Source organism: Hylobates moloch, unplaced genomic scaffold (genome assembly GCF_009828535.3).
Source record: "Hylobates moloch isolate HMO894 unplaced genomic scaffold, HMol_V3 SCAFFOLD_12, whole genome shotgun sequence".
Classification (NCBI taxonomy): Eukaryota; Metazoa; Chordata; class Mammalia; order Primates; family Hylobatidae; genus Hylobates; species Hylobates moloch.
This window is the reverse complement of record NW_026652287.1, coordinates 21,360,856-21,373,673: the sequence shown is the minus strand read 5'-3', so window position 1 is coordinate 21,373,673 and position 12,818 is coordinate 21,360,856. Positions and strand designations below refer to the sequence as shown.

General features: G+C 48.8%; 1 protein-coding gene across 14 annotated transcripts in view; it reads right to left on the bottom strand.

Moving 5' to 3' along the window:
* Positions 1 to 12,157, bottom strand: part of ATXN2 (ataxin 2) — a 150,947-nt gene extending 138,790 nt beyond the window's left edge. For 2 of the 14 annotated variants that reach the window (XM_032168661.2, XM_032168662.2), the window contains exon 1: positions 11,422 to 12,148. In XM_032168661.2, the coding sequence (XP_032024552.1) occupies positions 11,422 to 12,140 (719 nt within the window). In that variant the 5' untranslated portion in view covers positions 12,141 to 12,148. Of the gene's footprint in view, positions 1 to 10,554; positions 10,792 to 11,421 lie in introns of those variants that run through there. The other 12 variants (XM_032168672.2, XM_032168676.2, XM_032168663.2 and 9 more) reach the window with 8 other exon arrangements.
* Positions 12,158 to 12,818: the final 661 nt, after the last annotated feature.

The following is a 12,818-nucleotide window of genomic DNA, read 5'->3' as shown; positions in this document are numbered from 1 at the left end:
AAAAGCAATATGAAAAATGTCAACGAAAAATATTTGACCTGGCCAGCCACGGTGCCTCACACATGTAATTAAAGCACTTTGGGGAAACTAGGTGGGTGGATCATTTAAATTTGAGAGTTTGAGACCAGCCTGGGCAACATGGCTAAACCCTGTCTCTACAAAATATACAAAAGCCAGGCATGGTGGCATGCACCTGTAGTTCCAGCTACTCGGGAGACTGAGGTAGGAGGACTGCTTGAGCCCGGGATGTTGAGGCTGCAATGAGCCATGACCATACCACTATACTCCAACCTGGCCAACAGGGTAAGACTCAGTCTCAAAAAAAAAGGAAATTAAAAAAAAAAAATTGACCATTGGCAACACTGTTCAATAAAGCCTCTCAAGGCAATGGCTTCAGGAGACCAACATTCTAAAGTTCTGATACAGTTAATAAAAATAAACCACTTTCACTTATATTGCCGACAAGCCTCATACCACAACTAATGAGTTTTACAAAGACTTCATTATAGAATGAATTTTATTCCATTCCCAAAATGTAGTTAGCTATTAATCATGGCACGAAACTGACATTTTCGGGCTGGACACAGTGGCTCACGCCTGTAACACCAGAGGCCTAGGTGGGGTGGATCACTCGAGGCCATGAGCAAGATCAACATGGCAAAACTCCACATCTACTGAAAATACAAAAAAACTAGGCAGGCACTGTCGGGCACACCAGTAGTTCCAACTACTTGAGAGGCTGAGGTGGGAGGATGGCTTAAACCTGAGAGACAGAGGTTGCAGTGAGCCATATTTGCAGCACTGCACTCTGGCCTTAGCAACAGAGTCAGATCCTATCACTAAAATAAATAAATAAATAAGTAAATGAAACAAATTGACATTTTATAGTCACTTGACACAACTTCAGGGTTAAATTACAAGCAATCTATGTAAGAATCTTTAAATGTTAATGAGAACTTCGAATTTCCACATGAATGCAAACACAAATAATTACCAGCAAATAAAAAGTTAAGGTTGCCAGGCATGGGAGGCCAAGGCAGGTGGATCACTTGAGGCCAGGGGTTCGAGACCAGCCTGGCCAATATGGTGAAACCCCGTCTCTACTAAAATACAAAAATTAGCCAGGCGAGATGGAGCATGCCTGTAGTCCCAGCTACTCAGGAAGCTGAGGCAGCAAAATCACTTTAACCTGGGAGGCAGAGGTTGCAATGAGCCGAGATCGCGCCACTGCACTCCAGCCTGGGTGACAGAGCGAGACTCCATCTCAGAAAAAAAAAAAAAAAGTTAAGGTTAACAGCTGTGACAAGTTTTCATAAACAACCCAGACTCATAAAAATACCAAACCAGGCTGGACACGGTGGCTCGTGCCTGTAATCCCAGCATTTTGGGAAGCCGAGGCGGGCAGATCACGAGGTCAGGAGATCGAGACCATCCTGGCTAACACAGTGAAATCCCATCTCTACTTAAAATGCACAAAAAAAATTAGCCAGGCATGGTGGCAGGCGCGTGTAGTCCCAGCTACTCGGGAGGCTGAGGCAGGAGAATGGCGTGAACCTGGGAAGTGGAGCTTGCAGTGAGCTGAGATTGTGCCACCACACTCTAGCCTTGGTGACAGAGCGAGATTCCGTCTCAAAAAAAAAAAAAAAAAAAAAAAAACTAAACTAAGCTGGTCACAGTGGCTCACACCTGTAATCCCAGCACTTTGGGAGGACCAGGCGGGTGGATCACCTAAGGTCAGGAGTTCGAGACCAGCCTGGCCAACATGATGAAACCCCATCTCTACCAAAAATACAAAAATTAGCCAGGCGTGGTGGCACACAGCTATAATCCCAGCTACTCGGGAGGCTGAGGCAGGACAATCACTTGAACCTGGGAGGCGGAGGTTGCAGTAAGCCGAGATCACACCACTGCATTCCAGCCTGGGTGACAGGGTAAGATCCTGCAACACACACACACACAAACAATAATAATTTAAAAAATCAGCCGGGCATAGTGGTTCACTCCTGTAATCCCAGCACCTTGGGAGGCCAAGGAGTGCAAATTGTTTGAGGTCAGGAATTCAAGGCCATCCTGGGCAACAGGTAAAACCTCTGTCCCTACAAAACAAAAACAAACAAACAAAAAAGCTAGGCGCAGTGGCTTATGCCTATAATTCCAGCACTTCGGGAGGCCAAGGTATATGGATCACCTGACATCGGGAGTTCGAGACCAGCCTGGCCAACATGACAAAACCCCATCTCTACCAATAATACAAAAATTAGCCAGGTGTAGTGGCGCATGCCTATAATCCCAGCTACTCGGGAGGCTGAGGCATGAGAATCGCTTGAACGCAAGAGGCAGAGGTTGCATTGAGCCGAGATCCTGCCACTGCACCCCACCCTGGGCAACAGAGTGAAACAAAAATTTTGCTGGGCATAGTGGCGCATGCCTGTGGTCCCAGCTACTCAGGAGGCTGAGATAGGAGGATCACCTGGGCCTGAGAACTTGAGGTTACAATGAGCCATGATGGCACCACTGCACTTCCGCCTGGGCGAGAGCTAGAACCTGTCTCAAAAAAATAAATAAGGCGGGGCGCAGTGGCTCATGCTGTAATCCCAAAACTTTGGGAGGCCAAGACGAGCAGATCACCTAAGGTCAGGAGTTCGAGACCAGCCTGGCCAACATGGTGAAACCCCATCTCTACTAAAAAAAAAAAATACAAAAATTTGCCAGGTGTAGTGATGCACGCCTGTAATCCTAGCTACTCAGGAGGCTGAGGCAGGAGAATCACTCGAACCTGGGAGGTGGAGGTTACAGTTGAGCCAAGATCATGCCACTGCTTTCCAGCCTGGGTGTCAGAGTGAGACTCTGTCTCAAAATAAATAAATAACCGAGGATTTAACATTTACGTAGATTTCACACCACTAAGTACAGAACCACATACATTAAAAACAAAGAAAATAGACCTCCTATTTTAGCAAGCCAAAATCAAGGTTACAAAAAGATATCCTGAAGGGGAAGTACTGTCTGTGACTGTATTCCATAAAGCAAGCCTGTTAGGGGGCCGGGCGCAGTGGCTCACGCCTGTAATCCCAGCACTTTGGGAGGCCGAGGTGGGCGGATCACAAGGTCAGGAGATCGAGACCATCCTGGCCAACATGGTGAAACCCTGTCCCTACTAAAAACACAAAAATTAGCTGGGCATCATGGTGTGCGCCTGTAGTACCAACTACATGGGAGGCTAAGGCAGGAGAATCGCTTGAACCCGGGAGGCAGAGGTTGCAGTGAGCTGAGATTGCGCCACTGCACTCCAGCCTGGTGACAAAGCGAGACTCCGTCTAATAAAAAAAAAAAAAAAAAAAAAAAACAGGCCTGTTAGGAACCAGACTGCACAACAGAAGCTGTGTGAGCATCAGCACCTAAGCCCCACCTGTTAGATCAGGTGCAGCATTAGGTTCTCATAGAAGCACAAACCCTACTAGGAACTGCGCACGGCAAGGGATGTAGGTTGTACGCTCTTTATGAGAACCTAACATGCATAACGATCTGAGGTGGAACAGTTTTTGTTTTTTTTTTTTTTTTTTTAGACGGAGTCTCACTTTGTCCCCCAGGCTGGAGTACAGTGGTGCGATCTCAGCTCACTGCAAGCTCCGCCTCCCAGGTTTCATGCCATTCTCTTGCCTCGGCCTCCGGAGTAGCTGGGACTACAGGCGCCCTCCACCACGCCCAGCTAATTATTGTGTATTTTTAGTAGAGAGGGGTTTCACCATGTTAGCCAGGATGGTCTGATCTCCTGACCTCGTGATCCGCCCGCCTTGGCCTCCCAAAGTGCTGGGATTACAGGCGTGAGCCACCGTGCCCGGCCAGTGGAACAGTTTCATCTCAAAATCATCCCCTGCCCCTGTGGAAAAACCATCTTCCACAAAACTGGTCCCTAGTGTTAAAAGGGTTGGGGACTATTGCCTTAAAATACACAGCATGATCTTGTGTATATATTACGTCTCCATTTATTTCAAGGGAGGGGCCCCAGAACTTAAAATTTAAAAATAAAAACAAAAATAAAGGGAGGGGGCTCGGTGCAGTGGCTCACACCTGTAATCTCAGCACTTTGGGAAGCTGAGGCAGGAGGATTGCTTGAGCCCAGGAGTTTGAGACCAATCTGGGCAACATGGCAGAACCCTGTCTCTACAAAAAATTTAAATGTTAGCCAGCTGGTGTACAGCTGTAGTTCCAGCTACTCAGGAGGCTAAGGCAGGAGAAATGCTTGGCCCCAAAGATTGGTGACAGAGGGAGACCTTGACTCTAAAAAAATAAATAAATAAAGGGAGAGGTGTAATAAAATCCTACAAATGTTGCTTTGGGCAAGTCCCCTAATCTCTCAAAGCTTAGAGTTTTTGCCTTCCATTTTTAAGATTTAGGAATTTCTGTTGTTGTTGTTTTTTAAGAGACAGGGTAGGCCGCACACGGTGGCTCACGCCTGTAATCCCAGCACTTTGGGAGGCCAAGGCAGGTGGATCGCTTAAGGTCAGGAGTTCGAGATGAGCCTGACCAACATGGTGAAACCCCGTCTCTACTAAAAATACAAAAATTAGCTGGGTGGGGTAGCAGGCGCCTGTAATCTCAGCTACTCAGAAGGCTGAGGCAGGAGAATCGCTTGAACCCGGGAAACAGAGGTTGCAGTGAGCTGAGATTGCACCACTGCACTCCAGCCTGGGAAAGAGCGAAACTGTCTTCAAAAAAAAAAAAAAAAAACACCTTAGCTCATGAGGCTGGGCGGGGGTGGCTCACACCTGTAATCCCAGCACTTTGGGAGGCCGAGGCAGGCGAATCACCTAAGGTCAGGAGTTCAAGAGCAGCCTGGACAACATGGTGAAACCCCATATCTACTAAAAATACAAAACTTAGCCAGGCATGGTGGCAGGTGCCTGTAATCCCAGCTACTCGGGAGGGCTAAGGCAGGAGAACTGCTTGAACCCAGGAGGTGGAGGTTGCAGTGAGCCAAGATCACGCCACTGCACTCCAGCCTGGGCGACAGAGACTCTGTCTCAAAAACAAACAAACAAACAAAAAAACCCTTAGATGGTAACAGTCACATCATAGATCACCCAGATATCCTTTGAAAAAAAAAAAAAAAAAACACAAGTACTTTCATTTAAAAAGATACAGTAGCGGCCAGGCATGGTGGCTCATGCCTGTAATCCCAGCACTTTGGGAGGCCGAGGCAGGTGGATCACCTGAGGTCAGGAGTTTGAGACCATTCTAGCCAACATGGTGAAACCCTGTCTCTACTAAAAATTAGCCGGGCGTGGTGGCATGCACATGTAGTCCCAGCTACTCAGGAGGCTGAGGCAGGAGAATCACTTGAACCCAGGGGGCAAAAGTTGCAGTAAGCAGAGATCGTGCCACTGCACTCCAGCCTAGGCGACAGAGCAAGACTCCGTCTCAAACAAACAAACAAAAAAAAAGATAATAGCAGGTGTGACTGTTAATAAACTGTTTACATCTCCATTGAAGTTGTCACAATCACTTGAAATAGCTAAAAAAAAAAAAAATAGGGTTTTGTTCATGCTCAACTATTTATACAACATCAAAATACTATCACTAGTCAAAACAGAAAATTGTAATTCTAGAGGACAATCTTCTAAAACCTTAAAATTCCTTTCAAAGTAAAAAACCATACTTTGCTAAGGTGACAGTTCTAACACAGCTGTAGCTATTTAGGACAAAAAAAAATGAGATACTCCTTTGCTTTTTGTTTGTTTGTTTGTTTTGAGACAGAGTCTTGCTCTGTTGCCCAGGCTGGAGTGTAATGGCATGATCTCAGCTCACTGCAACCTCCGCCTCCTGGGATCAAGCAATTCTCTTCCTTCAGCCTCCCAAGAAGCTGGGATTACAGGTGCCCACCACCATGCCCGGCTAATTTTTGTATTTTTAGTAGAGATGGGGGTTTCACCATGTTGGCCAGACTAGTCTCGAACTCCTGACCCCAGGTGATCCACCCGTCTCGGCCTCCTAAAGTGCTGGGATTACAGGTATGAGCCACCGCGCCTGGCCTTTGAGATTCTCCTTTAAGTCAAAATACATGGCTATTAAATAGCTACAATATGAGTTAACATCCCTTATGTAAAAGTATAAACCATTGCTAATTAGAGTAACACTGAAAATACAAGTTTACATTTAACCAAAAAAAGGAACACCATGACTGATCCCATGTTTTCACTGTTTCAGAATGTGAAATCTTCAAGCAACTACAGGCTTACATTTTTCTCCTAAAAAAAAAAAAAGAAAAAGAAAAAGAAAAAGAAAGCCAATGCAAGTTTTGGCCCAAACTTAAAAAGTTTATTTTCTCCACATACTTGAAACAAAAACTAAACTAATTAGGTAAAATACATAAGCCCAAAAGAAAAACAAAACATGCCTCTTTGGTTAGTAATAGCCATCTACAATTTACCTCTAATGACCCTCAATGTCAATTAACTTTTTTGGTCTAACTTCAGAGATGGTTAGTATCAATGTGCATATAAAAGAATAACAAAGGATGGTGCCATTTAAACCTTATAAATTACTAATGAAGCCACATGACTAATTAACCTAGATAAAAAGCAAATGGCTAAATACCCGACCTTCAAATCTTTGCTCAAATGTTAGCTCCTCAATGAAGTTCCCTCTAATCCATTTAAAATTGTAACTCATTCCCCTCCCCACACTCCCTATACCTTTTATCAGCTTTCTTCTAATTCCATAGCTCTTATACACTATTATACATAGGCTGGTAATTTAATGTCTCATTGTCTGCCTAGTCACATTAGAATGTAAACTCCAAAAGGACAATATGTTTGCTTTATTCACTGATTCATCCCAAAAACCCCGTGTACATACATGCTTCAATAAAGCTGTATTCAACGTAGGTATTTTAGGCCCTTCTACAAGATATTTAACTGCAAAAGATGAACAGTCTCACTGAAATTTAAATGGAAGCATGATGAACAACTACATTAAATCACGGCACACTTTTTTTTTTTTTTTGAGATAGAGTCTCACTCTGTCTCCCAGGCTGGAGCGCAGTGGCGCAATCTCAGCTGACTGCAACCTCCGCCTCCTGGGCTCAAATGATTCTCCTGCCTCAGCCTCCCGAGTAGCTGGGATTACAGGTGCCTGGCTAAACAGCATAATTTTTAAGTTGCAACGCCTCAAGAGAAAGAAGCAGTAAAAATACTAAGCTGAAAATCACTAAAAGAAAAATATTTTATTCACACTGAATCCTGTATCCCAAGCAATTCTAATGTCATATTATTTAGGTTTAGGAATAGAGTAACAATTGTAAATCCGTATTTTTATTTTTAATGGGGAAGGGAATGTAGAAGAAGAAGAGTCAACCAGTGAAAATTCCCAATAGTGCCACGAAATTACAAAAAAGTTACCAAAAATAACCTGGTCATAGGCTAACAGCTAATAAAAAACACTTTCAGATGAAAAAGAGAGGTTAACAACAACAAAGCTTTAGAACAGTTCCTCAGGAATTTCATTCCTGCACTTTACTCAGCACTATCAGCACAATAGATAAACCAAGTACCCTCATTAATAATAATGGTTACAGGTTTCAAAACATCTTCACATATATTACCTTATTAAATCCTCAGGGGAACCAAATTAAACTCAAATATAAATAATCTGGTAACTAACAAAAGCACTTAATAATGTATGCACTTGACAGTAAAAATGCAATTTTTCCTTTAAAAATTCCCCACAATATTTGACAAACTACAAAGAAACTATTCTATGGAAGAGCAACCTTCTTGGCACTGGAAGTAATAGAAGTCTTCTAACGAATAACAGAGCACCGCTAGCAAGAGCCATAAAAATCCTGAAGCCCTTTGAACTAGTAAAACCACTCTTGGTAACTTTCTCTAAGGAAATAATTACACTGAAGCAAAAAGCTATTTAAAAATGTTCACTGCACCACTATCTATAACAAAAAAGTGGAAACCCAATTCCCAACAATAGAATGGTTAAAAACCCTAAGGGCCGGGAGCAGTGGCTCACGCCTGCAGCCTGCAATCCCAGCACTTTGGGAGGCCGAGGCAGGCGGATCACCTGAGGTCGGTAGTTGGAGACCAAACTGGCCAACATGGTGAAACCTTGTCTCTACTAAAAATACAAAAATTGGCCAAGCGTGGTGGCACATTCCTGTAGCCCCAGCTACTCAGGAGGCTGAGGCGGGAGAATCGCTTGAACCCAGGAGTCAGAGGCTGCAGTGAGCTGAGATCGTACCACTGCACTTCAAACTGGGCAACAGACTGAGACTCCGTCTCAAAAAAAAAAAAAATTACATTTACAATACAACGTTCAGGGGAAAAAAGCTAACTACAAAATAACATACGCAATCACCTCTACTACATAAAAATGAAAAGGTAAAAAGCAAAAATCAGAATTAGACTGATGGTTGGGGGCAGTGGCTCATTCCTGCCTGTAATCCTGGCACTTTGGGAGGCTGAGGCCGGCAAATCACTTGAGGTCAGGAGGAGTTCGAGACCAGCCTGGCCAACATGGTGAAACCCCGTCTCTACTAAAAATACAAAAACTGACCAGGGGCAGTAGCTCACGCCTGTAATCCCAGCACTTTGGGAGGCCAAGGCAGGTGGATCACTTGAGGTCAGGAGATCGAGACCAGCCTGGCCAACATGGCAAAACCCCGTCCTCACTAAAAATACAAAAAAAATTAGCCAGGTGTGGTGGCACGAACCTGTAATCCCAGCTACTCAGGAGGCTGAGGCTGGAAAATCACTTGAATGAACCCAGGAGGCAGAGACTGCAGTAAACTGAGATCAGGCCACTGCACTCCAGCCTGGGCAACAGAGTGAGATTCCGTCTCAAAACACACACACACACACACACACACACACACACAAAAATTAGATTGAAGTAAAATTATGTTCTAATATTGTGATTACGTTATCTTTCCTAAAACAGCCACCTTCAAAAATATGTATAACGAAGACAAAATAAATCATTTCTGAAAGTCATGAAAAACTATTCACACACACACACACACACACAAAAAGTCAAATTATGAAATGTTTCTTAAAGCAGATGTGAATTTCCAGACTTTCAAGAATATTTTGCTATCTCGAAACTTGTCAAACCGAATGCTGCATATTCTTTTTTCACCCTTGCTCTCAGAAACTTATTTTCGCTGTTGATACGCACAAACCTAAGTGAGAAGATTCTAGAAGCTGAAACTTATTTACAAGGAAGGCAGGAAAGTGATTCAAAGTAATTCTACAAGTACATTAACGATCTGTTCAAGAATAAAATTTCACATTATACAAATCCAACACATTAAACAAAATTTCACCTATTCATCAAAAAGAATAAGGGCTACCATTTAGGTCTCAAGTAAAAGAACTTAAAGCAAGGAAAAATCTAAATTAACCTTAAATTGTTGTAAAGCCTTACAGAACAGAAAAAAGACCTTGTGGTACTAAAACATTCCAAATATCTTTGATCACTCAAACTACTCATGAGCAAATTCTGTTATAATCTAATTTTTAAGCCTAGTTAGTAGTCAATGCAACTTAATAACCTTAGTTTTAATGTTTATATATTTGAACATGTTGAATATATCTGCCAAATCTCTTCCTAATACCTAAGAAAGTAAAAACAGAATACATCCTTTTCTATAAAAATTGTATTTTAAATTTTTTCATTCTTCGCTAGATGCCCACGATAAAGGGAAACTGAAGTTACCCTACTGGGGGAAATGATCACTTCATCTGAATTAGTTTGGCTAAGTAGTGTTTGGGATGCTTCAGACTCAGAGAAGGGGAAGGGGGGGCGGGGCGTGTAAAGTCAAATAACCGACTGTTTCTGCCCCCTTTGAAGGCAGCAGAATTCCTTAAAAAACCAGTTGATTCCTCTTGATGGGGAATTTCTGCTGTAAATAAAAATTCTTTGGAAATGGGTTGCTGAAAATGTGTTTTCAAAAAGAAAACTCAGATGAATGAAAAATCCTCTTATTCCACCTTCCAAAGCCCAAGATGTCTATTTAAGGAGGACGTCGGTCACCCGCCCTGTCAAGCCGGCGGCCTAGGCCTAAAGAAGGCACAGCAGTGCCTGCAACACGGATGGACTTGAGGCACAGGGGAAATGGACTTGCGTGCCCTTGGTAAGCTCTGGCGGCACTCCCGAAGTTAAGGACACCGGCCACAATGGAATGGAGTCTATTGACGTTTGCTTTTCCCTTTGAACACTAAGCATTTTCCTAGTTCGTGAAATACGAACTGACAACCGCCCACCACCCCCAACAGGCCCTCCTGCACAAACACACCCTCGAGTCAAACCCAGTTAGCCGGGACAACACTGAGCCCCCAGACCCTACTACAACCCCAGCTTAGGAGGGAAAAAGACGCCAATAAACACCTGCCTTTCTGCCTTCAGGAACCCGACCACGTCCCCTGCTGCAATCTCTCCTAGCATTTCCGAAATTGGGGCGGGGGTTGCGATAAGTGCGCAGGGTGCCCGCCCCCTGCCACCAGCACCGCCACCCCGGATCTCCTGGGTCCAGCCCTCACCCACCGATGTTCCACAGGCGCCTTCTCCACCGCGGCCTCGAACAGCAATGCGGATCGGCCACCACCCGCGCGCCGGAGAGGCCTGGCAGGGAAGGAGGAAGGCCGGGACGGGGCCGGGCACTCCCCACCCCTTCCCTTCCCCAGGTAGGGGAGGGTGGAACGCTGCGGGAGGCCACACGGAGCCCCACGATTCCAGGGGAGTTCAGGAGCCCCCGCCGCCGCCTCGGACACGAACGCGGAGGGGTGCGGGGGCCAAGGCCCACCTGTCTCCACCCCGTCCTCCAATCTTTCCCAGGACTGGGAGGGGGCGGGGAGAGAGCCCCGACAGACCCTGATGATTCCGGAGAAGCCCGGTGCCTACTCCTTTAACCGGCACGGGGGACGCAGCCCTAACTTCTCCCCTCCCGAGATGTCCCCCATGGGGGGGGGGACATGTTCCAGAAAACACCAAAGCCTCCAGACCCCTCCAACGTTCACACCTAAACCGGGAGTGGGGGAGCTGCCCGAGCATCCCCACGCTGCGGGCGGAGGATCGTACGGAAGGGGGAGCCGGGGCTGACCATCGCCGCTACCCGAGAACCCCTCCCAACACGCGTGGGGAGGGGAGACCGCCCGCTCCCTCCATCTTGACCGCTGGGGGAGGGGGCGGGGATGCTGCGGGAGGCTGGACAGGCCTGACAATCCCAGAGGACCCCGGCAGCGCCCACCGGCCAAGCCTCGGGGCTCAGGCCCGAGCGAGTCTCCCCCGCGCTGCCGGCCCCCCAGCCCACCCCGGGTAGCCCGGCGGGTCACGGGGCGGGGACGGCGGCGCGGGACGCGGGGGAGGGGACGCCAGGCCGGGAGCGGAGGGGGCTGGGGTGCCGACACCCACCTGCCCAGGCCGGGCCTCCCGCCGCCGGAGGTCGCCGCGGCCACCGAGGAGGGAATCGTGGCCGAGGACGAGGAGACCGAGGACGAGGACGGCGAAGGTGCGGCGGCGGGCGACGCTAGAAGGCCGCTGCCGCCGGGCTTGCGGACATTGGCAGCCGCGGGCGGCGGCGGCTGCTGCTGCTGCTGCTGCTGCTGTTGCTGCTGCTGCTGTTGCTGCTGCTGCTGGGGCTTCAGCGACATGGTGAGAGGCCCATACACCGGCTCGCACGCCGGGCGGGGACAGCCGGGAGCCGGGCGCGCCGAGGAGACGCCGGAGCGCGGCGGGGACGCGCGGGCGCCGAGCGGGGAGGCGCGGGTTGGCGCGGCCGGAGGGGCGCCCGGGCTGGCGAGGGGGAGAAGGAGAACGACGAAGGGGCGGGGAGGCCCGCCGAGACCAAAGAGCCGCCGGGAGCCGGGCCGGAACGCACCACCGCCGTTGCCGTTGCTACCAAAACAGTCTGAGGCGGAGGGAGGCGAGCTCTGCCGGGAGGGAGGGGGGCCGGGGCCGAGCGGGGGAGGGGCGGCGGAGGGATACGGTCCCGGGGCCGCGCCACCGCCGCCCCGCCCGCTCCGCCGCGCCGGCCGCTGGAGCGAGCGCCACCCGGGCCACCTGGCTGCGGCGAAGTGGCGAGACTCGGTGGCCACCGCGGGACTCCGAGGAGCTGCGGCCGCTGAGAGCATCAGAGGCTGGGCGCGCCGAGGCGCCGCGTGGGAGCGGAGGTGCGGATAGGGACTCTTTACCGGAAGTCGGAGGGGTCGGACGGAAGCAGAACGTGAGGTGGCCCCGGGGCCGGGAGGGACACGTGAGGAGCGGGCGCAGCGCTGGGCCGCGTTCGCTGGGGTCGGGTGAGGGCCAGGCGGCGGGCCCTACCCGGATCCGCCCTCCCCGAGGCGGGTCTGCCCTTCGGGGAGGGCGTGTCGGTCTTAGCCTCTGGGGCCTGCCTGGTGTGGAGGACTGGAGAAGGATTTCTTCTCCCACTGTATTCCTTCAGCGTCCTCGCTTCTGCGGGGACCTCGTTTGCCCCCACCTGATGCAACCCGGAAAATGGACTGCGAGTGCCTTGGGGCGGAGAATGTGTCTTGCTACGTGTAAATCACCTAGAACCCTGCCAGACTCAGGGGACACAGCATCCCGCCGTTTTCCTGCCTTCCCCCGCCCGCCACGCAGTAGGCGCTCCAGTGGCTCTGGGCATCTCCCAGGCAGGCCGCGCTGTCCTGCCCTGCCGGGGCTGGAGTGGAGCAACCCTCCGGGGCCACCCACATCTGGGTAGCTTTTCCCCACTTTTTCCACCCCAGCCGCGCACAGTCACCAGAAAACTCTTTTAGGTATCTGACCTTCATTTGAACCTTTGTTCCCTC